This window comes from Mustelus asterias, chromosome 7, assembly GCF_964213995.1.
Source record: "Mustelus asterias chromosome 7, sMusAst1.hap1.1, whole genome shotgun sequence".
NCBI classification, from domain to species: Eukaryota; Metazoa; Chordata; class Chondrichthyes; order Carcharhiniformes; family Triakidae; genus Mustelus; species Mustelus asterias.
This window is the reverse complement of record NC_135807.1, coordinates 16071521-16096798: the sequence shown is the minus strand read 5'-3', so window position 1 is coordinate 16096798 and position 25278 is coordinate 16071521. Positions and strand designations below refer to the sequence as shown.

Genomic DNA, 25278 nt, shown 5'->3' with positions numbered 1-25278 from the left:
ACCTAAAACGGGGAGTTGATTCGAGGCAGAGGAGAAATGATAAGATGCGAATTAGCCTATCATTGGAAAAAAGTGTTTTCATATGTGACGAGAGAAATCAATGGGGATATAGAGGTGATAGTTTCAATATGGAGAAATAAGAAAATTGACTCATACCTGCCAAAAGCCAACTCTAAAGGATGGATAACATCAAAGGGAAAGAAATAGGAATATAGGAATTAGGAGCAGAAGTAGACAAATTCAGCCCTTCGAGCCTGCTCCACCATTCAATTGGATCGTGGCTGATCGCTCCCTGGTCTGAAATCCACCTCCCCACCTGTTCCCCATATCCCTTTTTTATTAGAAATATATCTATCTCCTTCCTGAAACCATTCAGCGATTCAGACTCCACCATGCTATGGGCAGCACGTTCCACAAATTCACCATCCTCTGCGTTCCTGCTCATCTCAGTTTTAAATCTACCACCTCGCAACCTATACCTGTGACCCTTGTTCTAGATTGCCTCACCTCATAAGAGGAAACCTTTGGTCTATGTTTACTCTATCAATCCCTTTTAAAATTTTCTATACCTCGATCAGATTCCTCTCATCCTTCTAAACTCCAGCAAGTATAAGCCCAAACTGTTGAATCTCTCCTCATACGTCAACCCTTTCATCTCCAGAATCAATCTTGTGAACTTCTTCTGAACTGCCTCCAATGCCACCACATTCTTCCTCAAATAAGGAGACCAAAACTGGACACAATACTCCAGAAGTGGTCTCACCAACACCTTATATAATTGCAACAACACTTCTCTACATTCATACTCCAGTCCTTTTGCAATAATTGCCAACATATCATTTGCCTTTTTTATTACATGTTGCACCTGCATACCGACTTTCTGCCATTCATTAACATAGACACCCAGATCTCTCTGCCAAAACGCATTTTGATTCTGATTAACTATAGAACACTAACTAACGAAAAAGAATGACAACTAACATCAGAACTGCAGCAGTTATAGATAGAGGGCAGAATTCTCCCAAAATATTTTGAAGTGTCAAAACGGTGAGAAAACAGGAGCAGTCCATGCAGATATTTTTGGTGCAATCCTCCCACACTTTGTGCACTGAAGGAGCCTCCACATGAATCATGCCTTTATGGAATCTTCAGGCATGTGATTCATAAGAATATAAGAACTAGGAGCAGGAGTAGGCCATCAGGCCCCCCAAGCCTGCTCCACCATTCAATAAGATCATGGCTGATCTTTTCGTGACCTCAGCTCCACTCACCCGAAGTGGCCACAGCCATGCGTCTCGCCAAAGTGACCACAGCCATGTGCAGTTAACAAGGAAAAGCTGGACCCACAACCAGTTACACCAGGAGGATGGCAGCATGGTGACCAGCTCCACGCGTCACCGAGGGTGCCCTGGGACAGCTGCCGCATGCCATGGGGGAGAGGCGAGCCATCCTACACCCCTGAAAGGACAGACAACCCAGGAGCAGGGAGTCCAATGCAACCTGGGATGCAGTGTCTGTAGCAGTCAGTGCCCACAGGCTAAGACCGAGGCCCCGCACCCAATGCCTGAAGGAAATCAACGACCTCATTCGAACTGCAATAGTGAGTATCCATCTGTTCTGTCCAGGCATCAGTCCCATATGTCACACCTGGAATGTACACACAAATCCAATCCCTGACCATGGGGCAATCCAGAACCCGACCCTCAGCATCATCCTCACATCCCTCTGACACACCCCGTCACAACCCCTGTCTGCCAAGGCATGGTGCTGACATACATAGAAACTAGAAGCAGAGGTAGGTCATTCAGCCCTTCGAGCCTGCTCCACCATTCATTTTGATCATGGCTGATCATCGAATTCAATATCCTGATCCTTCCCACTTTCCCCCATATTCCTTGATCCCTTTAGCCCCAAGAGTTATATCTAATTCCATAGAAACATAAAAATTTCATAGAAACATAGAATACTATTTCCACCCTTTCCCTGCCTCGCTGACCATCGAACTCTCAATCATCTCCTTTTGTCTCCGCAGGAGAAGATGGACCATAACCAAAGGGAGCGGGAAAAGACTGGCGAGGGTATTTCTGAGTTGCGGCTCTGACCCCCTTCAAGGAGCGAGCAATGGAGCTCTCAGGAGAGGCACCTGAGAGACTGAGTGACTGTGAGGTTGGTGTGCACCACAGAAGTGGGAATCCACGAAACCTTCATCCATATGACCTTTCTCAAGTAAGTTCCAAGTTGCCCAGATACTTGTCCCTCCTTTGCACTGAACCATGCATCTTCTCTTGCAGGAGCAACATCTGATGAGGACAAGCCCTCAGGAATCAGTAGCCCCCCTGCAATTCCCAGCAGTAGCTAGGAGGAAAGCACTGATGAGGCATCAAATGCATCACCTGTACCATCCATCAGCGCAGAGACACACACCTCAGTGGACGGAATTAGCAGACAAGCTTTGGGTCATTTCTGGTGAGCAGCATACAGCTGCTGATGCACATCAGGTGGAAGTGAAAACGTCCAAGTGATTGGGCAGGTGGAAATCCACCGGATCCAAGGAAACAGCTGGACCCCAGCCAGTCACTGGAAGTGGTTCTCACAGAGCTGCTGGAGACGTAGAAGCAGAGTCGGGGACTGCAGGAGGATATGTCAGCGACATTCTGGCAACTGCAAGGCCATTTGGAGGAGTTCCACAGCCTTCAGTCACATGAGATGATGCTGATATTGCGTTGCATCCAGGTCAACAGTACAAGGGTGGCAACCACAGTGGAAAGTCTAGTGAAGGAAATGGTAGCCATGGGTGGCAGGGTCCAAGGCATTGCCAAGTCGCTGAGGACCATGATTGAGTGCATTGAGAGCATAGTCGAGACACAGCAGGTGATTCAGTGGTACAGTGGTTAGCATTGCTGCCTCACAGCGTCAGGAACCCGGGTTCAATTCTGGCCTTAAGTCACTGTCTGTGTGGAGTTTGCATATCCTCCCCATGTCTGCATGGGTTTCCTCCTGGTGCTCCGGTTTCCTCCCACAGTCCAAAGATGTACGGGTTAGACTGATTGGCCATGCTAAATTGACCCTGTCAGGGGATGAGCAGGGTAAATATGAGGGGTTGCGGGAATAGGGCCTGGGTGGCATTGTGGTCGGTGCAGACTCGATCGGCCAAATGGCCTCCTGCACTGTGGGGATTCTGTCATTCTGTGATTGCGAGGGGCTCCACAGCCTAGTCCGACTCAGAAGGATATCGCTGGGGTTTTGCACATCATGGTGCAGATAATGTTGGGTTTCCAGGCCTGGCAGCGCCAGGTAATGCAGAGGCTTCTGGAGCTCATTCCAGCTGTCCCTTCATCCCCGTGGCCCACCAACACCCCGAGAGAGGAGGAAGCACTGGAGGTTATCCCAGAGCCACACACCCAAGAGACTCTGGCAGTCTCCAGCCCATCCGAATTCTCCCCTCCTGACACTGGTGCATTTCACAGACAGTGGGTTGAAGTGGGTTAACAGTGGGTTTCCCCCAGGTCCCGGCCTTCCAGGGGATGCTCACCAAGGGCATCAAAGGTCATAGGGCGCAGAACACAGCTGACCACCTCCATCTCCAATGTGCATTCTGGGGACACAGCTAGACCTAGCAACAGGTCATTTAAGATTAAGAAGTTGTCAGGTCACCAAAAGGGCACAGGTGAAGGCGGATCCTATAGTTAGGGATAGGGTAGTGTGCACTGTAAATAATCATGATTAAAGGACATTGCACCCCAAAGTTGCGATTCCTCTGTATAGCATCGTATAGGACAGGAAAGGCCCTTCAGCCCAACGAGTCCACACTGACAAAAGCTACCACTGCAGTTGTACTAATCACATTATCCACCATAGGTCTTATATCCCCGAGTGCTATAATATTCCAAGTGCTCCTCCAAATGCCTTTCACGGGCCATACAGAAATTGGCCCTCACTGATCCAAGATCCCTGCCACCCACGGAGTGCAAACTTTTTCCTCACATCCCCTCGGAGACTCCTGTCCCTCACCCGAAACCACAGAGCCTAACCCAGCAGACGGGTGGCAGGATTATGAATGCGACATTTGTGTGACTCGAGCTCAAGCTCATATGGAATCCCTCAGAGGTCTTTCAGTGGCCAGGGAAAATGCTCACCACAGAAGCCCCAACCTAGCGGTAACCCCTGACCTGAGATCCCCCAGCCCAAGCCACACAAGCACCTATTGGGGTCCCCCACCACACACCATGGCAACAGCTGACCTGTCCTCTTGCACCCAGGGGTTGGTATTAAGCGGTACTCACCTCCTCACTCACCCTCACAACCCTCAGTTGAACCACACTTTAAAGAACCAGTAGTGATTCATGCCTCTGGGATGTCTCAGTTAGAAGTCTCACAACACCAGGTTAAAGTCCAACAGGTTTATTTGGTAGCACAAGCTTTCGAAGTGTCACTCCTTCTTCAGGTGAGTGAAGAGTTGTGTTCACAAACAGGGCATATGTAGACACAAACTCAATTTACAAGATAATGGTTGGAATGCGAGTCTTTACAGATAATCAAGTCTTAAAGGTACAGACAATGTGAGTGGAGAGAGGGTTAAGCACAGGTTAAAGAGGTGTGTATTGTTTCCAGCCAGGATAGTTAGTGAGATTTTGCAAGCCCAGGCAAGTCGTGGGGGTTACAGGTCCCGGTTGAGGCTGCCCTCATGTGTGCGGAACTTGGCTATCAGTTTCTGCTCAGCGATTCTGCGCAGAGTCGCTGAGCAGAAACTGATAGCCAAGTTCCGCACACATGAGGACGGCCTCAACCAAGATCTTGGGTTCATATCACACTATCTGTAACCCCCACGACTTGCCTGGGATTGCAAAATCTCAGTAACTGTCCTGACTGGAGACAATACACACCTCTTTAACCTGTGCTTAACCCTCTCTCCACTCACATTGTCTGCACCTGTTAAGACTCGCATTCCAACCATTATCTTGTAAATTGAGTTTGTGTCTATATATGCCCTGTTTGTGAACACAACTCCTCACTCACCTGAAGATAAGAACATAAGAACATAAGAAATGGGAGCAGGAGTAGGCCATCTAGCCCCTCGAGCCTGCCACGCCATTCAATAAGATCATGGCTGATCTGAAGTGGATCAGTTCCACTTACCCGCCTGATCCCTATAACCCCTAATTCCCTTACCAATCAGGAATCCATCTATCCGTGATTTAAACATATTCAACGAGGTAGCCTCCACCATTTCAGTGGGCAGAGAATTCCAGAGATTCACCACCCTCTGAGAGAAGAAGTTCCTCCTCAACTCTGTCCTAAACTGACCCCCCTTTATTTTGAGGCTGTGCCCTCTAGTTCTAGTTTCTTTTCTAAGTGGAAAGAATCTCTCCATCTCCACCCTATCCAGCCCCTTCATTATCTTAGAGGTCTCTATAAGATCCCCCCTCAGCCTTCTAAATTCCAACGAATACAAACCCAATCTGCTCAGTCTCTCCTCATAATCAACACCCCTCATAGAAACCCTACAGTGCAGAAGGAGGCCATTCGGCCCATCAAGTCTGCACCGACCACAATCCCACCCAGGCTCATCTCTGGTATCAACCTGGTGAACCTTCTCTGCACTCCCTCCAAGGCCAAAATATCCTTCCGCAAATAAGGGGACCAATACTGCACACAGTATTCCAGCTGCGGCCTCACCAATGCCCTGTACAAATGCAGCAAGACAGCTTATGTAGGGATGAGGAAACAAGGTTCAGATGGCTCGATTGAGGGTTACAAGTTAGCAAGAAATGAGCTGAAAAAGGGGCTTAGGAGAGCTAGGAGGGGACATGAGAAGTCCTTGGCAGGTCGGATCAAGGAAAACCCCAAGGCTTTTTACTCTTATGTGAGGAATAAAAGAATGACCAGGGTGAGGTTAGGGCCGGTCAAGGACAGTAGTGGGAACTTGTGTATGGAGTCAGTAGAGATAGGCGAGGTGATGAATGAATACTTTTCTTCAGTGTTCACCAAGGAGAGGGGCCATGTTTTTGAGGAAGAGAAGGTGTTACAGGCTAATAGGCTGGAGGAAATAGATGTTTGGAGGGAGGATGTCCTGGCAGTTTTGAATAAACTGAAGGTTCATAAGTCCCCTGGGCCTGATGAAATGTATCCTAGGATTCTTTGGGAGGCAAGGGATGAGATTGCAGAGCCTTTGGCTTTGATCTTTGGGTCCTCGTTGTCCACGGGGATGGTGCCAGAGGACTGGAGAATGGCGAATGTTGTTCCTCTGTTTAAGAAAGGGAATAGAAATGACCCTGGTAATTATAGACCGGTTAGTCTTACTTCGGTGGTTGGTAAATTGATGGAAAAGGTCCTTAGAGATGGGATTTACGACCATTTAGAAAGATGCGGATTAATCCGGGATAGTCAGCATGGATTTGTGAAGGGCAAGTCGTGCCTCACAAATTTGATAGAATTTTTTGAGGAGGTAACTAAGTGTGTTGATGAAGGTAGGGCAGTTGATGTCATATACATGGATTTTAGTAAGGCGTTTGATAAGGTCCCCCATGGTCGGCTTATGATGAAAGTGAGGAGGTGTGGGATAGAGGGAAAGTTGGCCGATTGGATAGGTAACTGGCTGTCTGATCGAAGACAGAGGGTGGTGGTCGATGGAAAATTTTCGGATTGGAGGCAGGTTGCTAGCGGAGTGCCGCAGGGATCAGTGCTTGGTCCTCTGCTTTTGTGATTTTTATTAATGACTTAGAGGAGGGGGCTGAAGGGTGTATCAGTAAATTTGCTGATGACACCAAGACTGGTGGAGTAGTGGATGAGGTGGAGGGCTGTTGTAGACTGCAAAGAGACATAGATAGGATGCAAAGCTGGGCTGAAAAATGGCAAATGGAGTTTAACCCTGATAAATGTGAGGTGATTCATTTTGGTAGGACTAATTTAAATGTGGATTACAGGGTCAAAGGTAGGGTTCTGAAGACTGTGGAGGAACAGAGAGATCTTGGGGTTCATATCCACAGATCTCTAAAGGTTGCCACTCAAGTGGATAGAGCTGTGAAGAAGGCGTATAGTGTGTTAGCTTTTATTAACAGGGGGTTGGAGTTTAAGAGCCGTGGGGTTATACTGCAACTGTACAGGACCTTGTTGAGACCACATTTGGAGTATTGTGTGCAGTTCTGGTCACCTCACTATAGGAAGGATGTGGAAGCGCTGGAAAGAGTGCAGAGGAGATTTACCAGGATGCTGCCTGGTTTGGAGGGTAGGTCTTATGAGGAAAGGTTGAGGGAGCTAGGGCTGTTCTCTCTGGAGCGGAGGAGGCTGAGGGGAGACTTAATAGAGGTTTATAAAATGATGAAGGGGATAGATAGAGTGAACGTTCAAAGACTATTTCCTCGGGTGGATGGAGCTATTACAAGGGGGCATAACTATAGGGTTCGTGGTGGGAGATACAGGAAGGATATCAGAGGTAGGTTCTTTACGCAGAGAGTGGTTAGGGTGTGGAATGGACTGCCTGCAGTGATAGTGGAGTCAGACACTTTAGGAACATTTAAGCGGTTATTGGATAGGCACATGGAGCACACCAGGATGATAGGGAGTGGGATAGCTTGATCTTGGTTTCAGATAAAGCTCGGCACAACATCGTGGGCCAAAGGGCCTGTTCTGTGCTGTACTGTTCTATGTTCTATGTTCTATCTCTGCTTTTATATTCTATCCCCCTTGCGATGTAGGAGTGACACTCTGAAAGTTTGTGCTACCAAATAAACCTGTTGGACTTTAACCTGGTGTTGTGAGACTTCTTACCGTGCTTACCCCAGTCCAACGCCGGCATCTCCACATCTGGGATGTCTCAGCAGAGAGGTGGGAGCATTCCGGGAGAGGGAGGATCATGTGCCAAACTCGCCACTGAGTTTGAAAACCAGTCAATCTCATGCTAATCAGCATCAGCTCTTTCTGGGCATGGTCCTGTTTGCACCATTAGAAAGGAGCTGGGAAAATCGCAAACTGTTTGGTGTGAAACGTGAAACTGATTTTTAGACCCACAAGCTTTTCTGGGATTATCGCAATCTGGGCCAGGCGCAGCAAGGTCAGAAAATTGTCCCCAGTGTCTCCCAAAAGAAGTAGCCATTTTCCACCCTCACTGAACCTGAAAACGATTTATCAGATGTGACCACCTTAACACGTATATAGTAATTATTAGATTTAACTCATACAGTCACTTAATATTGGATGTTGTTTGGAAAAACGAGTGTCTCAGTTTTAGGTAACGTAAGTAATTGGCGACCAAAGGATAGTTAGAAACATAGAAAAAACTAGAGCACAAACAGGCCCTCCGGCCCCACAAGTTGTGCCGAACATATCCCTACCTTCTAGGCCTACCTATAACCCTCCATCCTATTAAATCCCATGTACTCATCCAGGAGTCTCTTAAAATACCCTATTGAGTTTGCCTCCACCACCGCTGACGGCAGCCGATTCCACTTGCCCATCACCCTCTGTGTGAAAAACTTCCCCCTAACATTTCCCCTGTACCTACCCCCCCCAGCACCTTAAACCTGTGTCCTCTCGTAGCAGACATTTCCACCCTGGGAAAAAGCCTCTGAGTGTCCACCCGATCTATGCCTCTCAACATCTTATATACCTCGATTAGGTCTCCTCTCATCCTACGTCTCTCCAAGGAGAAAAGACTGAGCTCCCTCAGCCTATCCTCATAAGGCATGCCACTCAATCCAGGCAACATCCTTGTAAATCTCCTCTGCACCCTTTCAATCTTTTCCACATCCTTCCTGTAATGAGGCGACCAGAACTGAGCACAGTACTCCAAGTGGGGTCTGACGAGGGTCTTATATAGCTGCATCATTATCCTCGGACTCCTGAACTCAATCCCTCGATTGATAAAGGCCAGCACACCATACGCCTTCTTAACCACCTCCTCCACCTGCGGGGCCGATTTTAGAGTCCTATGGACCCGGACCCCAAGGTCCTTCTGATCCTCTACAGTACTAAGAGTCTTTCCCTTAATATTGTACTCCTTCATCCCATTTGACCTGCCAAAATGGACCACTACGCATTTATCTGGGTTGAAGTCCATCTGCCAAAGAACAAAGAACAAAGAACAGTACAGCACAGGAAACAGGCCCTTCGGCCCTCCAAGCCCGTGCCGCTCCTTGGTCCAACTAGACCAATCGTTTGTATCCCTCCATTCCCAGGCTGCTCATGTGACTATCCAGGTAAGTCTTAAACGATGTCAGCGTGCCCGCCTCCACCACCCTACTTGGCAGCGCATTCCAGGCCCCCACCACCCTCTGTGTAAAAAACGTCCCCCTGATGTCTGAGTTATACTTCGCCCCTCTCAGCTTGAGCCCGTGACCCCTCGTGATCGTCACCTCCGACCTGGGAAAAAGCTTCCCACTGTTCACCCTATCTATACCCTTCATAATCTTGTATACCTCTATTAGATCTCCCCTCATTCTCCGTCTTTCCAAGGAGAACAACCCCAGTCTACCCAATCTCTCCTCATAGCTAAGACCCTCCATACCAGGCAACATCCTGGTAAACCTTCTCTGCACTCTCTCCAATGCCTCCACGTCCTTCTGGTAGTGCGGCGACCAGAACTGGACGCAGTACTCCAAATGTGGCCTAACCAGCGTTCTATACAGCTGCATCATCAGACTCCAGCTTTTATACTCTATACCCCGTCCTATAAAGGCAAGCATACCATATGCCTTCTTCACCACCTTCTCCACCTGTGTTGCCACCTTCAAGGATTTGTGGACTTGCACACCTAGGTCCCTCTGTGTTTCTATACTCCTGATGACTCTGCCATTTACTGTATAACTCCTGCCTACATTATTTCTTCCAAAATGCATCACTTCGCATTTATCCGGATTAAGTTCCATCTGCCACCTCTCCGCCCAATTTTCCAGCCGATCTATATCCTGCTGTATTGCCCGACAATGCTCTTCGCTATCCGCAATTCCAGCCATCTTTGTGTCATCCGCAAACTTGCTGATTACACCAGTTACACCTTCTTCCAAATCATTTATATATATCACAAATAGCAGAGGTCCCAGTACAGAGCCCTGCGGAACACCACTGGTCACAGACCTCCAGCCGGAAAAAGACCCTTCGACCACTACCCTCTGTCTCCTATGGCCAAGCCAGTTCTCCACCCATCTAGCCACTTCTCCTTGTATCCCATGAGCCTTAACCTTCTTAACCAACCTGCCATGTGGGACTTTGTCAAATGCCTTACTGAAATCCATATAGACGACATCCACGGCCCTTCCTTCATCAACCGTTTTTGTCACTTCCTCAAAAAACTCCCTCTTACAAAACCATGCTGTCTGTCACTAATGAGATTGTTCCGTTCTAAATGCACATACATCCTGTCTCTAAGAATCCTCTCCAACAACTTCCCTACCACGGACGTCAAGCTCACCGGCCTATAATTTCCTGGGTTATCCCTGCTACCCTTCTTAAACAACGGGACCACATTCGCTATCCTCCAATCCTCAGGGACCTCACCCGTGTCCAAAGAAGCGACAAAGATTTCCGTCAGAGGCCCAGCAATTTCACCTCTCGTCTCCCTGAGCAGTCGAGGATAGATGCCATCAGGCCCTGGAGCTTTGTCAGTTTTAATGTTCCCTAAAAAACCTAACACTTCCTCTCTTGTGATGGAGATTTTCTCTAACGGGTCAACACCTCCCTCCGAGACACTCCCGGTTAACACTCCCCTCTCCTTCGTGAATACCGATGCAAAGTATTCATTTAGGATCTCCCCTATTCCCTTGGGTTCTAAGCATAATTCCCCTCCTTTGTCCCTGAGAGGTCCAATTTTCTCCCTGACAACTCTTTTGTTCCTAACGCATGAATAGAATGCCTTAGGATTCTCCTTAATCCTGCCTGCCAAGAACATCTCGTGCCCTCTTTTTGCCCTTCTAACTCCCCGTTTGAGATCTTTCCTACTCTCTCTGTATTCCTCCAGAGCTCCATCTGTTTTCATTTGCCTGGACTTAACGTACGCCTCCCTTTTCATTTTAATCAGATCCTCAATTTCCCTGGTTATCCACGGCTCTCGAATCCTACCTTTCCTATCTTTCCTTTTTACAGGCACATGCCTATCCTGCAGCCTTATCAATAGTTCCTTAAAAGACTCCCACATGCCAGACGCGGACTTACCCTCGAACATCCTCTCCCAATCAACATCCACCAATTCCTGCCTAATCCGGCTATAGTCAGCCTTCCCCCAATTTAGCACCCTGCCCGTAGGACAGCACTCATCCTTGTCCATTACTATCCTAAAGTTAACAGAGTTGTGGTCACTATTTGCCACATGTTCCCCTACCAAAACTTTGACGACCTGACCGGGCTCATTTCCCAGAACTAGGTCCAGTATAGCCCCCTCTCTAGTCGGGCTATCTACATACTGTTCCAAAGAACCTTCCAGTACGCATTTTACAAATTCCTCCCCGTCCGGTCCCCCAGCTCTAAGCACTTTCCAGTCTGTGCCAGGGAAATTAAAGTCCCCCACTACAACAACCCTATGTTTTCTGCACCTATCCAGAATCTCCTGACATATCCTTTCCTCCACTTCCCGTGGGCTGTTGGGTGGTCTGTAGTACACCCCCAGCATAGTGACTGCACCCTTCCTGTTTCTGAGTTCTACCCACAGCGACTCAGTACATGACCCCTCTAAGTTGTCTACCCTCTGCACCGCGGTAATATGCTCCTTAACTAATATCGCTACTCCCCCACCTTTTTTAGCCCCTCCTCTGTCTCGCCTAAAACACTTATACCCCGGAATATTCAGCTGCCAGTCCTGTCCTTCTTTTAACCAAGTTTCCGTCACCGCAACCACATCCAAATTCCGCACAAGCATTAAGGCCCTAAGTTCGTCTGTTTTACCCGTTACACTCCTCGCATTGAAGCAGATGCACTCCAGACTTCCAGGCCCAGTCAGGTCCTCCTCCTCCAGAGTGCTCCTCTTCTTAGCTAGCCTTGCCCTGGCCCCCAGCTCGACCCCAGCCTCAGTATTTACTGACCTCCTGTTTTGTTCCCCACCCCCCTGCCACACTAGTTTAAATCCTGCCGAAACACTCTCGCAAAACTCCCAGCCAGGATATTTGCTCCCTTCCAGTTAAGGTGTAACCCATCCTTTCTGTACAGTTGCCATCCTGACTTGAAGATTTCCCAGTTATCTATGAATTTAAAACCCTCCCTCTTGCACCAGTCCTTTAGCCACGCGTTCAACTGTAGAATCTCCCTGTTCCGAGCCTCACTTGCACTAGGCACCGGGAGCAGTCCAGATATTGCTACCCTGGAGGTCTTACTTTTTAGCCTAGCACCCAACTCCCTGAATTTCTCTCGTATGACCCCCCTGCTCTTCCTACCTACATCATTTCCACCAATGTGTACAATCACATCCATTTGACTACCTTCCTTTTTAAATATGCTTCCTACCCTCTCGGAGACATCCAGTACCCCGGCACCAGGGAGGCAGACTACCATCCTGGATTCTCGTTCAGTCCCACAGAGGCGCCTGTCCGTGCCTCTAACCATTGCGTCCCCCACAACTATCACTCTCCTAAACCCCTTCTTTCCCTTCCGGACCCCTGAGCCTGTCTCCGTGGAGGCGATCTGGTCCTCGTGGCTTACCCCTGGAGGGTCATCCCCCTCCACAGAATCCAAAACAAGATACCTATTTTGGAGGGGGACAACCACAGGGGATCCCTCCACAGACTGCTCACTCCCTTCCCTTCTCCCATCTGTTGCCCATTCCTTTCTTTTATGGGAGACTGCCACTGGGGTATTTACTGGCACACCACCCTTCTGACTATTACCCCTCCTAACTGTGACCCACGTGTCTTCCTTCCGAGACCCTGGTGTCACTACCTGACTATAACTTTTATCTATTACTCTCTCATTTTCCCTAACTAAACTGAGTTCATCGAGCCTCAGCTCCAGCTCCCTTACACGATCCTTCAGGAGATGCAGTTCCACACATCTGGCACAGATATGGGAGGCAATTTGTCTCCAGGAACTCCCACATCCCACACCGAATGCAGTATACTGGCCTCTCACTCATACCAGCCATGTCCTTTTTAGTTTTGGGGCTAAAACAAAAAGGGGGTGTAACCGAAGAAAAACAAACAAACAACCTTCCTCGCCTTCGCCGAAGCCCTGTGAGCCAAAGCCCTTTTAGCTCTCACTCTGTCCCCTGCTCACTCCGCTGCCCGCTAACGACGCTGCCCGCTCAAAGGTACAGCCTACTTTTAAACACTCCAAAACCTTCCGAGGCTGCTGCTGGGCCTATTTCCTGTTTAGAAAAAAAAAACCTCCGATTTTTTTCACTAATTTAACTGAAAAATAATTAAATAAATTAGTGCACACACAAGCTCCCTTACCCTCAGCCTGCTCTGCCCAGTCTTGCATCCTATCTATGTCCCTTTGTAACTTCTGACATCCCTCCAGACTATCCACAACCCCATCAACCTTTGTGTCGTCGGCAAAGTTTCATATGAAATTGTGTGTGTATAGTTATCAGTGTACTTAAGTATCATTTTGTAAATATAGGCCTTCTTGTTGTGTGTTTTTATTTTTTTAACTTAATAAATATTCTTTATTAATTATTCACACAATGGTTGGACTGTTCCTCACTGGGTTGTACATTGTTCCTCACATTATAGAGTCATAAAGGTCCAAATTTAAGTTGCCATAGTCCCAGATGACCATAGGCTGCACTCCCCTTTGAGTGGGAGAGCTGGGATTGTCGCAACCTGGGCCAGGCGCAGCAAGGTCAGAAAATTGCCCCCAGTGTCTCCCAAAAGAAGTAGCCATTTTCCACCCTCACTGAACCTGAAAACTATTCTCCAGATGTGGCCACCTTAACATGTATGTGGCAATTATTAGATTTAACTCAGAGTCACTTAATTATGGATGTTGTTTGGGAAAAGGAGTGTCTCAGTTTTAGTGATTTAAGCTGAAGATCACTACACCTCAGGGCAAGGTTGAGAAGGTCTTCAGGAATAACCTCAGCTGATACAGGAATTGAACCGGTGCAGTTAACATCACTATTGACGCTAACAAGTGCTAGAATTTGAAAGAGAGAGTGACAGAGGGCTACAGCACAAGAAAAGGCTGTTCAGCCCATTGTGCATGTGCTGGTCAAAGACAAACCACCTGTAATAAGTCCACGGAAGCACAAGTCCCATCACCAAAAGTTCCTTTATTTACAAGATCTCACTACAACCTACAGAGTACTCCCGGTGCTACTGAAATGCCAAAAGACTGACAACCCTGTTTAAATATAGAACATGAGGCTCCCTAATTGGGCCATCAATTAGCAATCAATCAGGAAGTTCATACTCAAGCAAGCCAATCTCAATTGTCAGGTTGAAGTCATCACACTCCTTCCCCCCGAAGGTCTGAGGAATCCTCTCGGTTTGATTCCTTCACAGGTCTTTTTCTCTGTTTGAGCGTCAGGCCGGGATTCTCCAACTCAGCATCTGACATTGGCGGGGTGTATCGGTTGGGCGCCCGTCTCTTCTGCAGCAAACACCGGAGGGCTAGTTCCTCTTCTACTTCTGGCGATAGGGGAACCGCTGCAGCTTCGTCCCGTGTCCATCTCAGACTCTAGAGGTTCCCAACAGGAGTGCTGGAGAGATGGTGCTGGCCCGTCGAGGAGGACTCTGCTCGTTCCTAGGACTGCAGGGCTGACTCGACTCAGGAACAGGAGGTGAGTTTGTGGCATGGATCTGGTCCAGGTGTTTCCTTATGTCGGCCTCGCCAAAGCGTACCCGGTAGGATACCAATCCCATCTTGGACTCGACCATTCCTGTTATCCATGCGGGTCCATTTGTTTCTTACCCAGACTTTCTCACCGGCATCAAAGTGCCTCTCTTGGCGAGTGTTGTCATGGCCCCTGCATTGGGCTTCTTGATGTTTTTCTACCTTCCCTTCCAGATTTGGAAATAGCAGGCTCAGTCTGGTGCGGGGTTGTCTGCCCATGAGTAACTCTGCTGGAGCTATACCCGTGGTGGCGTGTGGGGTTGCCCTATAGTCGAATAGCCAGCGTGAGAGTTTGGTCTCTATTGACGCCACTAGTTGTTTTTTCAACCCGGCTTTTAAGGTCTGGACTGCTCTGCCCATTCGACGCTGAGTGGTATGGTGCTGTCCTGATGTGCTGAATCCCATTCAATTTCGTGAATTTTGTGAACTCTGGGCTGGTAAAAACCGATCCATTGTTTGAAACTAATACCTCTGGTATCCCATGCATTGCAAACGAGGTGCGCAGTTTCTCAACAGTTGCCATTGTTTGCCGAGTTCAATTTGTAGGCGTCCAACCCTTTGGAATGGACATCTACTATTTCCAACAACATGGACCCCGTAAACGGACCTGCAAAATCGACATGGAGTCGCGACCATGGTCTACCTGGCTATTCCCACGGGTGCAGCGGGGATGCCAGTAGTGCCTTGTGCCCTACTTCTGGCACTATCCCACCAATTCCACTATGTCTGCATCCAGACCTGGCCACCAGACATAGCCCCTGGCCAGCATCTTCATTTTGGACATTCCGGGGTGCCCATGATGTAATTCAGCCAGTATGGCCCGACGGCCCCGGCTTGGGACTATAACTCATGCTCCCCACAGCAGTATCCCATCTCTCAAGGTGATCTGCTCTCTTTTGCTCCAATAGGGGTGGAATTGTGGCTGGACCACAATAACTCCCCTGTTAGCACCAGGTGCTTTACCTTCGCTAATACAGGGTCTTTTTGTGTCCACAGGCGTATGTTGTGTGCGGCCACTGGGAGGGTATCCAAGAAGTTTAATGTCATCACCGTTTCCTCTACTCTGGGTACCAATGGTGTGGTGTCTGGTAATGGTAGCCTGCTTAGGGCATCAGTGTTTCCCACTCGAGTCCCCGGTCGATGCTCCAACCAATATTGGTATGCTGCCAGTAATAATGCCCAGCGCTGGACCCAGGCTGAAGCTATTGGTGACACTGCTTTGTCCTCCTCGAGTAGGCCCAGCAACGGTTTGTGATCTGTGACGATCGTGAATTTCCGCCCATATAGGTACTGGTGGAATTTCTTCACTGCGAAAATTACAACCAGACCTTCTTTTTCAATTTGGACAAATCTTCGCTCTGCAATTGCTAAGGTCCTGGAGGCATACGCTATTGGCCGTTGCTGTCCGTTTTGCCATCTGTGTGTCAGAACTGCGCCAACCCCATATGGGAATGTGTTGCAGGTGAGTACCAATTCCTTCTCATCCATGAACCCGTCCAATTTTTTCTTAAATGTTAAAAGTGACCCCGCATTTACCATTTTATCCAGTAGCTCATTCCACACTCCCACCACTCTCTGCGTGAAGAAGCCCCCCCTAATATTCCCTTTAAACTTTTCTCCTTTCACCCTTAACTCATGCCCTCTGGTTTTTTCTCCCCTAGCCTCAGTGGAAAAAGCCTGCTTGCATTCACTCTATCTATACCCATCAAAATCTTATACACCTCTATCAAATCTCCCCTCATTCTTCTACGCTCCAGGGAATAAAGTCCCAACCTATTCAATCTCTCTCTGTAACTCATCTACTCAAGTCCCGGCAACATCCTTGTGAACCTCCTCTGCACTCTTTCAACCTTATTTACATCCTTCCTGTAACTAGGTGACCAAAACTGTACACAATACTCCAAATTCGGCCTCACCAATGCCTTATATAACCTTACCATAACACTCCAACTTTTATACTCTATACTCCGATTTATAAAGGCCAATGTACCAAAGGCACTCTTTACAACCCTATCCACCTGTGATGTCACTTTTAGGGAATTCTGTACCTGTATTCCCAGATCCCTCTGTTCAACTGCACTCTTCAGAGTCCTACCATTTACCCTGTACGTTCTTCTTTGGTTTGTCCTTCCAAAGTGCAATATCTCACACTTGTCTGCGTTAAATTCCATTTGCCATTTTTCAGCCCATTTTTCTAGTTGGTCCAAATCCCTCTGCAAGCTTTGAAAACCTTCCTCACTGTCCACTACACCTCCAATCTTTGTATCATCAGCAAACTTGCTGTTCCAATTTACCACATTATCATCCAGATCATCGATATAGATGTCAAACAACAATGGACCCAACACCGATCCCTGCGGCTCACCACTAGTCACAGTGGTGACTCACCTTAAGGTGAATGCTCAGAGCATTTGAAACAGAATGGATGAATTAGTTGCACAGATAGATGTAAAGGGGTATGATATAGTTGACATTACGGAGACGTGGCTCCAAGGTGACCAAGGATGGGAAATAAACATTCAATGTTTAGGAAGGACAGACAGAAAGGAAAAGATGGTTGAGATCCATTGTTGATTGAAAATGATATTGATATGAAACTGAGGAAAGTTATTAGCATTGATGGTGTGGAACCTGTATGAGTCAAGTTAAGAAACAACAAGGGGTGAAAAACAATGGCGGGTTTTTTTTTACAGACTACCAAACTGGAGGGCTAATGTTGGGAAAAGCATTAGACAGGAAATCAGAGATGCATATGTTAAAGGAACATCTGTGATTATGGCCAACATTAATCTGCATATAGATTAGGAGAGTCAAATTATTCACAGTACAATAGAGGAGGAATTTCTGGAATGCATACGGGATGGTTTTCTGGAGCAATACGTTGAGGAACCAACAAGGGAACAGGCCATCTGGTCTGGGTATTGTGCAATATGAAAGGATCAGTTGGCAATCTAGTTGTGAGACTACTCCTGGGGTTGAGTTACCATAAAATGGTAAAATTTTTGTCAAGGTGCATAGTGATGTAGTTGATTCTGAGACTAGGTTCCTGAATCTCAATAAAAGGTAACTATGATGGTATGAGGCATTATTTGGCCATGATGGACTGGGTAACAACACTGAAAGGAAAGACGATGGACAGGTAATGGCAGGTATTTAAAGAAGAATAGGTGAACTCCAAAAGTTTATTCCTGTTTGGCTCAAGAGTGGTAAGGGAATTGTGGCCAAACCATGGCTTACAAGGGAAATTAGAGATATTATCAGATTCAAGGAAGAAGCATACAGATTGGCAAGGAAAAGCAATAGGACTGAGGATTGGGAGCAATTTAAAATTCAGCAAAGGAGCACCAAGGAATTGATAAGAATGGAAAAATAAGAGTATGAAAGTAAACTAGTGACCAAAAGTTTCTATAGGTATGTAAAGAGAAAAAGATTGACAAAAATTAATGTAAGCCCTTACAGTCAGAAACGGGAGAATTCATAATGGGGAATAAAGAAATGGCCAAGGAATTATGTACTTTGCTTCAGTCTTCACAAAGGAAGACATGAATAATGTGCCAGAAGTTGTAAGAGAAACAAGTGAGGAGCTGAAGGAAATCAGCATTAGTAGAGAAATGGTTTTGGGGAAATTGATGGGATTGAAGGTGGATAAATCTCCAGGTCCTGATAATCTTCATCCCAAAGTATTTAAGGACGTGGCCCTGGAAATGGTAGATCCACTGGTAGTTATTTTCCAAAATTCTTTGGATTCTGGACTGGTTTCTACAGATTGGAGGATAGCAAATGTAAGCCTGTTATTCAAAAAGGGAGGTAGAGTGAAAACAGGGAACTATAGACCAGTGAGCCTAGCGTTGGTACTGAGGGAGTTGCTAATGTCCATTATCAAGGATTTCGTAACTCAGCATTTGGAAGGCAGTGATATAATCAGGCAAAGTCAGCATGGATTTACAAAAGTGAAATCATGCTTGAAGAATCTATTAGAATTCTTTGTGAATGTAGCTAGTAGAGTTGACCGAGGTGAACCAGTGAATGTGGTTTATTTAGACTTTCAGAAGGCTTTCAATAAAGTCTCACATAACAGGCTACTATGTAAAGTTAAAGTACATGGGATTGCAGGTAATGTCTTAAGGTGTACAGTAAGCTGGTTAGCAGATAGGAAGCAAAGAGTTGGAATAAATAGGTCTTTTTCTGATTGGCAGTCAGTGACTAGTGGGGTTCCACAGGGATCTGTGCTAGGACCCCAACTGTTCACATTACATATTAATTATTTGGAAGAGGGAACTAAATGTATTATCTTGAATTTTGCAGATGTTGGGTGGGAGGATGAGCTGTGAGGAGGATGCAGAGATGTTTCAGCATGATTTGGACAGGCTGAGTGTGTGGGCATGTGCATGGCAGAAGCACCACAATGTGGATAAATGTGAGGTTATCCACTTTGGTAGCAATAGTAGGAAGACAGATTATTACTTGATTGGGTGTAAATTGAGAGATGGATACTCAGCGAGACATAGGTGTCCTCATGCATCAGTCACTGAAAGTAAGTGCGCAGGTACAGTAGGCAGTAAAGAAGGCAAATGATATGTTGGACTTCATAGTGAGAGTATTTGAGTATAGGAATAGGGATGCTTTACTGCAATTGTATAGGGTGTTGGTGAGACCACAGCTGGAGTATTGTGTGCAGTTTTGGTGTCCTTATCTGAGGAAGGATATCCTTGTTATAGAAAGAGTACAGCGAAGGTTTACTAGGCCAATTCTTGGGATGGCAGGTCTGTCATATGAGGAGAAACTAAGTCGGTTAGGATTACCTTCACTGGAGTTGAGAAGAGTGAGAGGGGATCTCATAGAAACTTATTAAATTCTAATAGGGTTCAACAGCGTTGATTCAGAAAGAATGTTCCCAATGATGGGGGTGTCCAGAACTAGGGCTTATATTTGAGAATGAGGGGTAAACGTTTTAGAACTGAGGTGAGGAGAAATTTCTTCACCCATCGGGTGGTGAACGTATGGAATTCGCTACCACAAAAAGTAGTTGAGGCCAAAATGTTGTCTGATTTCAAAAAGAAGTTAGATATAACTCTTGGGACTAAAGGGGTCAAGAGATATGGGCAGAAGGGGGGCGGGGGGATCAGGATATTGAATTCGATGATCAGCCTGATCATAATGAATGGTGGAGCAGGCTTGAAGGGCCGAATGGCCTACTCCTGCTTCCAGTTTCTATGTTTCTATAATGCTGTTGCTAGTGAGGGTGCAGAGAAGCACCAAGATGCAGCACTCGCAAGCATAAGTTTAAGGCACTGTGAGCGCAGGATTGGGCTATTATGGGTGGCTTTCTTTCATTTCATCAGCTTTATGTATTGTTTTTGTGTGACAGTAACATTCATATTATGTTACTTTCCTTGTTTGCAACTCTGGTAAACATATAAATCACGTTTCAATGGCTTCAATGTCCTTCATGTTTTCCATAGGTAAAGGCCTCATCAGTATCTTATGGTGAGATGGCAGCATGGTTGGCTGCGGGGTGACAAAGGATATCCCTTGAAAGGCTCATAGCACCAGGAGCTAGTAAACTTTATTACAGAGGTTGTGAGTTGATTTTGCAGTAATGTGATTGTCTCCTCAGAAGTGTGTGAAAGAGCTGGTGCCCTTGCAATGAGATTGAAGCCATACCTTAACAACCTAGCTGAAGAAGCATTGAATCTAGACACCCTGGTTTCTTTGAAGGTTCCTCAAGTCTACCTCCACATCCTCAGCCTATGTCTGACGAGCTTCTCATCAGATTTTGCAGAGCGCAGCAGATAATGATGATGAGTGACACTTGCTCTGGAGAATATTGCAGTGCACCCTCTGATCAGTCCAGGCAGTGGAATCTTACCTGCAACACCCCAATGGTCCTCTCTCAACCACCGCCCCTGTGGAGGCATGATTCCTATTGTACCTCTCTTCCGCCTCTGTCCCTGGGTGCCGGTTCCATGAGCCATCCTTTTAAGGGATATCCTTTATCACCCAGCAGCCAACCATCCAGCCAAGTTGGAGCCACAAACAGCTTTGGTACCTGGGTGTGCCACAGGATGCTTGCATCATGGGTGCTGCCAGGGTACCTTGCACAGACCTACAGAATCTGGGTCTTGTGATTGCAAACTATCTTCACATTCATGGGGTGGTAACCCTTTCTATTAACAAAGGCATCCAGCTGACCCGTTGGCACCTTGATGGCCACATCAGTGCAGTTTATGGCACCATGAATGCGGAGGAACACAGCAATAACTGCAAAGCCTTTGGTGTACTCAGTCTGGTTAGTTTTATCCGTCTGGTAATGAATGAATGGGAGGACCCATCAGAACACAGCGTCAGTGATGAGCTTGATACAACTTTTGCCAGCTGATTGGCAAATTTCACACTGATAGTAGAGCATCGTCAATAGTTCCTTCTGCCTTGCTCTCCCTGCTAGCCATGCACCCCCACTACCTGGGCATCTCCTCCCACAGGTCTCTCTCTCTGTGATGCTGCCTGCAGATCCTCCCCACCCCATTCTCTTCCTCCTCAGAGGAGGTCCCCATCATGGAGTAGAAAATCCTCATCTGCTGAAATGCAAATGGCACTGTCCCACTCACTGAAGACTGCACTTAATAGAAATGCTCAGAGTTGACAAAACAAGGGTCCTCAGAACAAAAATTACAAAACAAATACTTCAGAAGAAGCAAAAGGTAAAAACATTAGCAATGAAGCAGCAGAAAACACTCAACTGAACTCCAACCAACTCACACAGCCAATGCTCCAGCTGCCTTTTACCCCATCATTGAATGAAAAAAATGAAAAAAGAATGTCTTCCTGCTCTTGTCACCCATGCAACGACCATTAAATCACACAGGCAACGTAAAATTATCTTCAATTGTCAATTTAATTGCCTTTGTCCTGATTAATTGTCAGCAGGAGCACTTCCAACTGTGTGCATCTGTGAGTGCGAAATGACTTCAGGACGCAAGCCAGCATATTCTTGCAAGATTTCATGCTCTTTCAGTTCATGCCCACTAATACCACATGAAATTCTGGCCAACGTTTCTGTGGCACCACAAGCCTTCTCCCAATCTACTTCATCTATCCGTGTCAGCATAATCTTATATTCGTTTTTCTCTCGTGTTTATCTATAAGACCATAAGACATAGGGGCAGAATTAGACCACTCAGCCCATCGAGTTTGCTCCACCATTCAATTAAGGCTGATTTTTTTTTCTCATCCCCATTCTCCTGCCTTTTCCCCATAACCCCTGATCCCCTTATTGATCAAGAGCCTACCTATCCCTGTCTTAAAAACACTCAATAACCTGCCTCCACAGCCTTCTGCTGCAAAGAGTTCCACAGGTTCACCACTCTCTGGCTGAAGAAATTCCTCTTCATCTCTGTTCTAAAGGATCGTCCTTTTAGCCTGAGGTTGTGCCCTCGGGTTCTAGTTTTTCCTACGAGTGGAAACATCCTCTCCACATCCACTCTATCCAGGCCTCGCACTATCCTGTAAGTTTCAATAAGATCCCCCCTCACCCTTCTAAACTCCAACGAGTACAGACCCAGAGTCCTCAACCATTCCTCATACGACAAGCTCTTCATTCCAGGGATCATTCTTGTGAACCTCCTCTGGACCCTTCCCAAGGCCAGCACATCCTTCCTTAGATATGGGGCCCAAAATTGCTCACAATATCCCAAATGGGGTCTGACCAGAATGTTATACAGCTTCAGAAGTACATCCCTGCTCTTGTATTCTAGCCCTCTCGACATGAATGCTAACATTGCCTTTCTAACTGCCGACTGAACCTGCACGTTAACCTTAAGAGAATCTTGAACAATGACTCCCAAGTCCCTTTGTGTTTCTGATTTCCTAAGCATTTTCCCATTTAGAAAATAGTCTGTGCCTCCATTCCTCCTTCCAAAGTGCATAACCTCACACTTTTCCACATTGTATTCCATCTGCCACTTCTTTGCTCACTCTCCTAACCTGTCCAAGTCCTTCTCCAGCCCTCTTGCTTCCTCAATACTACCTGTCCCTCTACGTATCTTTGTATCATCTGCAAACTTCGCAATAGTGCCTTCAGTTCCTTCTTTCAAATTGTTAATGTATATTGTGAATCTAGTTTTCCCTTAAATGCATTTATGCTATTTACATCTGTAGATGACACTTCTTTATATTTTAATAGGACACATTTAATATATATTTCAAATATGCACAGTAAATCACAGTATGCAATATTGAGTTGCTTTGCTCCTAACTCCAAATCCAGGCCAAGAAGCACAGCTCTTTATTCTATCCCTTATCACCACTGTGAAAAAAAATATGCACATGGTGCTGTCACAACATATGAAAAAGAACAGAAAGGAATGTACTTACAATTGAAGCCTGGCCTGATTTTTTCATTAGCTTGGAGGCTGTAAATTGTAATTTGAAACAAGGCATGCAGCAACAGAAAGGTGAGGCTTGTAAAGCACAAGGTTTTCAGTAAGCGGCCTGTATGTCCTGAAATAAAACAAAAATTCAATAATAAGTTCCCAGGAAGAAATTCTATTTAAATCAAATCACCAATTAATTATAATACTGCCAATGCCGTACTATACATTTTATAGCTTTCCCATTGTCTGGGTCACTAGCATCTTCATGGACTTCATTATAACCAACAGCATCCCCATCTCAATTTTTTTACATACATAATGCATTTGTATTCTTTTTACAAGTTTTAATACCACAATTATGGCCAGAGACTTAGCCAAGGAATAACGTACCCCTCATTCAAATGTTTCTGAACACTATGGGTCCTGACCATATAGGGTATTGCGGTGTTGTAGAGAAGGTGGGGATGTTCTCCTTCGCACAGAGTGTTAAGAGATTTAATAGAGATATCCAAAATTGAAGAGGTTTGATAGAGTAGTTAAAGAAAAACTATTTCTAATGACAAAAGAATCAGTAACCAGACATCACAGATTTTAGACATTTGGCAAAAGAAACAGAGAGGGGATAAGGAAAAATTATTTTAGGCAGCAAGGTGTTATGATCTGGAATCCGTTGTCTGAAAGGGTCGTTGAAGAAAATTCAGTAACAAATTTCAAAAGGAAATTGAATAAATACTTGAAAAGAGCAGAGAAGTGGGATGAAGTGGGTAGCTCTTTCAAAGAAACATCACAGGCACAGAATTGCCTCCTTCTATGCTGTATAATTCTATTCTTCTGCTTTTATGATTCTAAATCAAGGACTATACTATTTGAATTTGATAATTTTACCTAACTTTCCAATCAAAATGCAAAGGTATTTGTCTAACATGGATGCACAGATGAATTACAGGAAACCATAATCATGGAATAAAGTTAACTGATTGCTTTTCATTTGTTATTCATTTTTGATTCTTAATGCATAAACTAAGGAAACAACTTTTATCATAAAAAAACATTTGCCAATTTCTTCTGAATTAGCTTTGGTTTCCCAAACATTTCCAGCCCCAGAACACTTTTGACGTCCCAAGAGTACTGAAGGAACCCCTGAGAAACATTATTATATTAAAATGGTAAACCACAACAACATTATTGTTCGATACGTACAAACACACAGAAACAAACTTATAAGATGTTTCACTCAAATAAAAACAAAATACTGCAGATGCTGGAAATCTGAAATAAAAACAGAAAATTCTGGATAAACTCAGCAGGTCTGGAAGCATCTGTGGAGAGAAACAGAGTTAACCAAATGACCCTTCTACAGAAGTTTTGAAACAGGAGCATCGACTTACACACACACCCTCACCCACTCTCTCTCACCTTCATCCACCTCTTGGGCACCACCGCCCTCGGCTCTTCTCATCTGCCCTTAGCTTTGGCTCTTCTTGAACCCTCCTACCTTCACTCTTTTCAGGCCCCTCCAGCCTTGGCCCTTCTTGGGCTCCCACAGTTCAAGATCTTCTTAAGCCCGTGGCCTTGGCTCTTCTCAGGATCCTCTGGTGTCGGCCCCAGCTCTTCTGATGTCCCTGCAGCCAGCTCCTCTTGAGCTGCTCCCCATGTCTGGCTCTTCTTGGCTCCTCCCCATCCCTGGCTTTTCTCAACCGCATTCGCCTCAGCTCTTCTCTAGCCTCCTCGGCTCTTCTCAGGTCTGGGGATCTGTGGAACCCAGTTTGGGAACCCCTGGGTCATCTTAATGGTGGAAGAAGTTATAGTGCTAAGATTGGCCAAATCCATCAGGCTATGGGGATGAGAAGAACTTGAACTCTCTATTAAATACTTTCCTATTTAGTAAATATGCATATGCACATGTGTGCATGAATGATTTAGCCAAGGACAGAATTGGACTTTTCTGTGCTAATTTTCATGATGAGGAGCCTGCTCCCATATTTACTTTGGATATCTAATGACCTCGAGAGTTATTAGACGAATTGAACTAGTTACCAGCAAGAAACAGCATCAGAAGAGGAGGGGAGGGAAAGAGAGAACAATTGACATTTTTATTGAAAATAGATATTAAAATAAGTCATTTTGATAGCCTATAACTTTGATGGCTTTA

The 25278-nt window shown here is 46.0% G+C and overlaps 1 protein-coding gene across 2 annotated transcripts in view; it reads right to left on the bottom strand.

Annotated features, from left to right (window-relative positions):
* piezo2b (piezo-type mechanosensitive ion channel component 2b) overlaps nt 1–25278 on the bottom strand; it is an 825142-nt gene that overhangs the window by 529413 nt on the left and 270451 nt on the right. For both annotated transcript variants that reach the window (XM_078215732.1, XM_078215730.1), the window contains exon 3: nt 23128–23253. In XM_078215732.1, coding sequence (XP_078071858.1) covers nt 23128–23253 — 126 coding nt within the window. The remainder of the gene's footprint in view (nt 1–23127; nt 23254–25278) is intronic.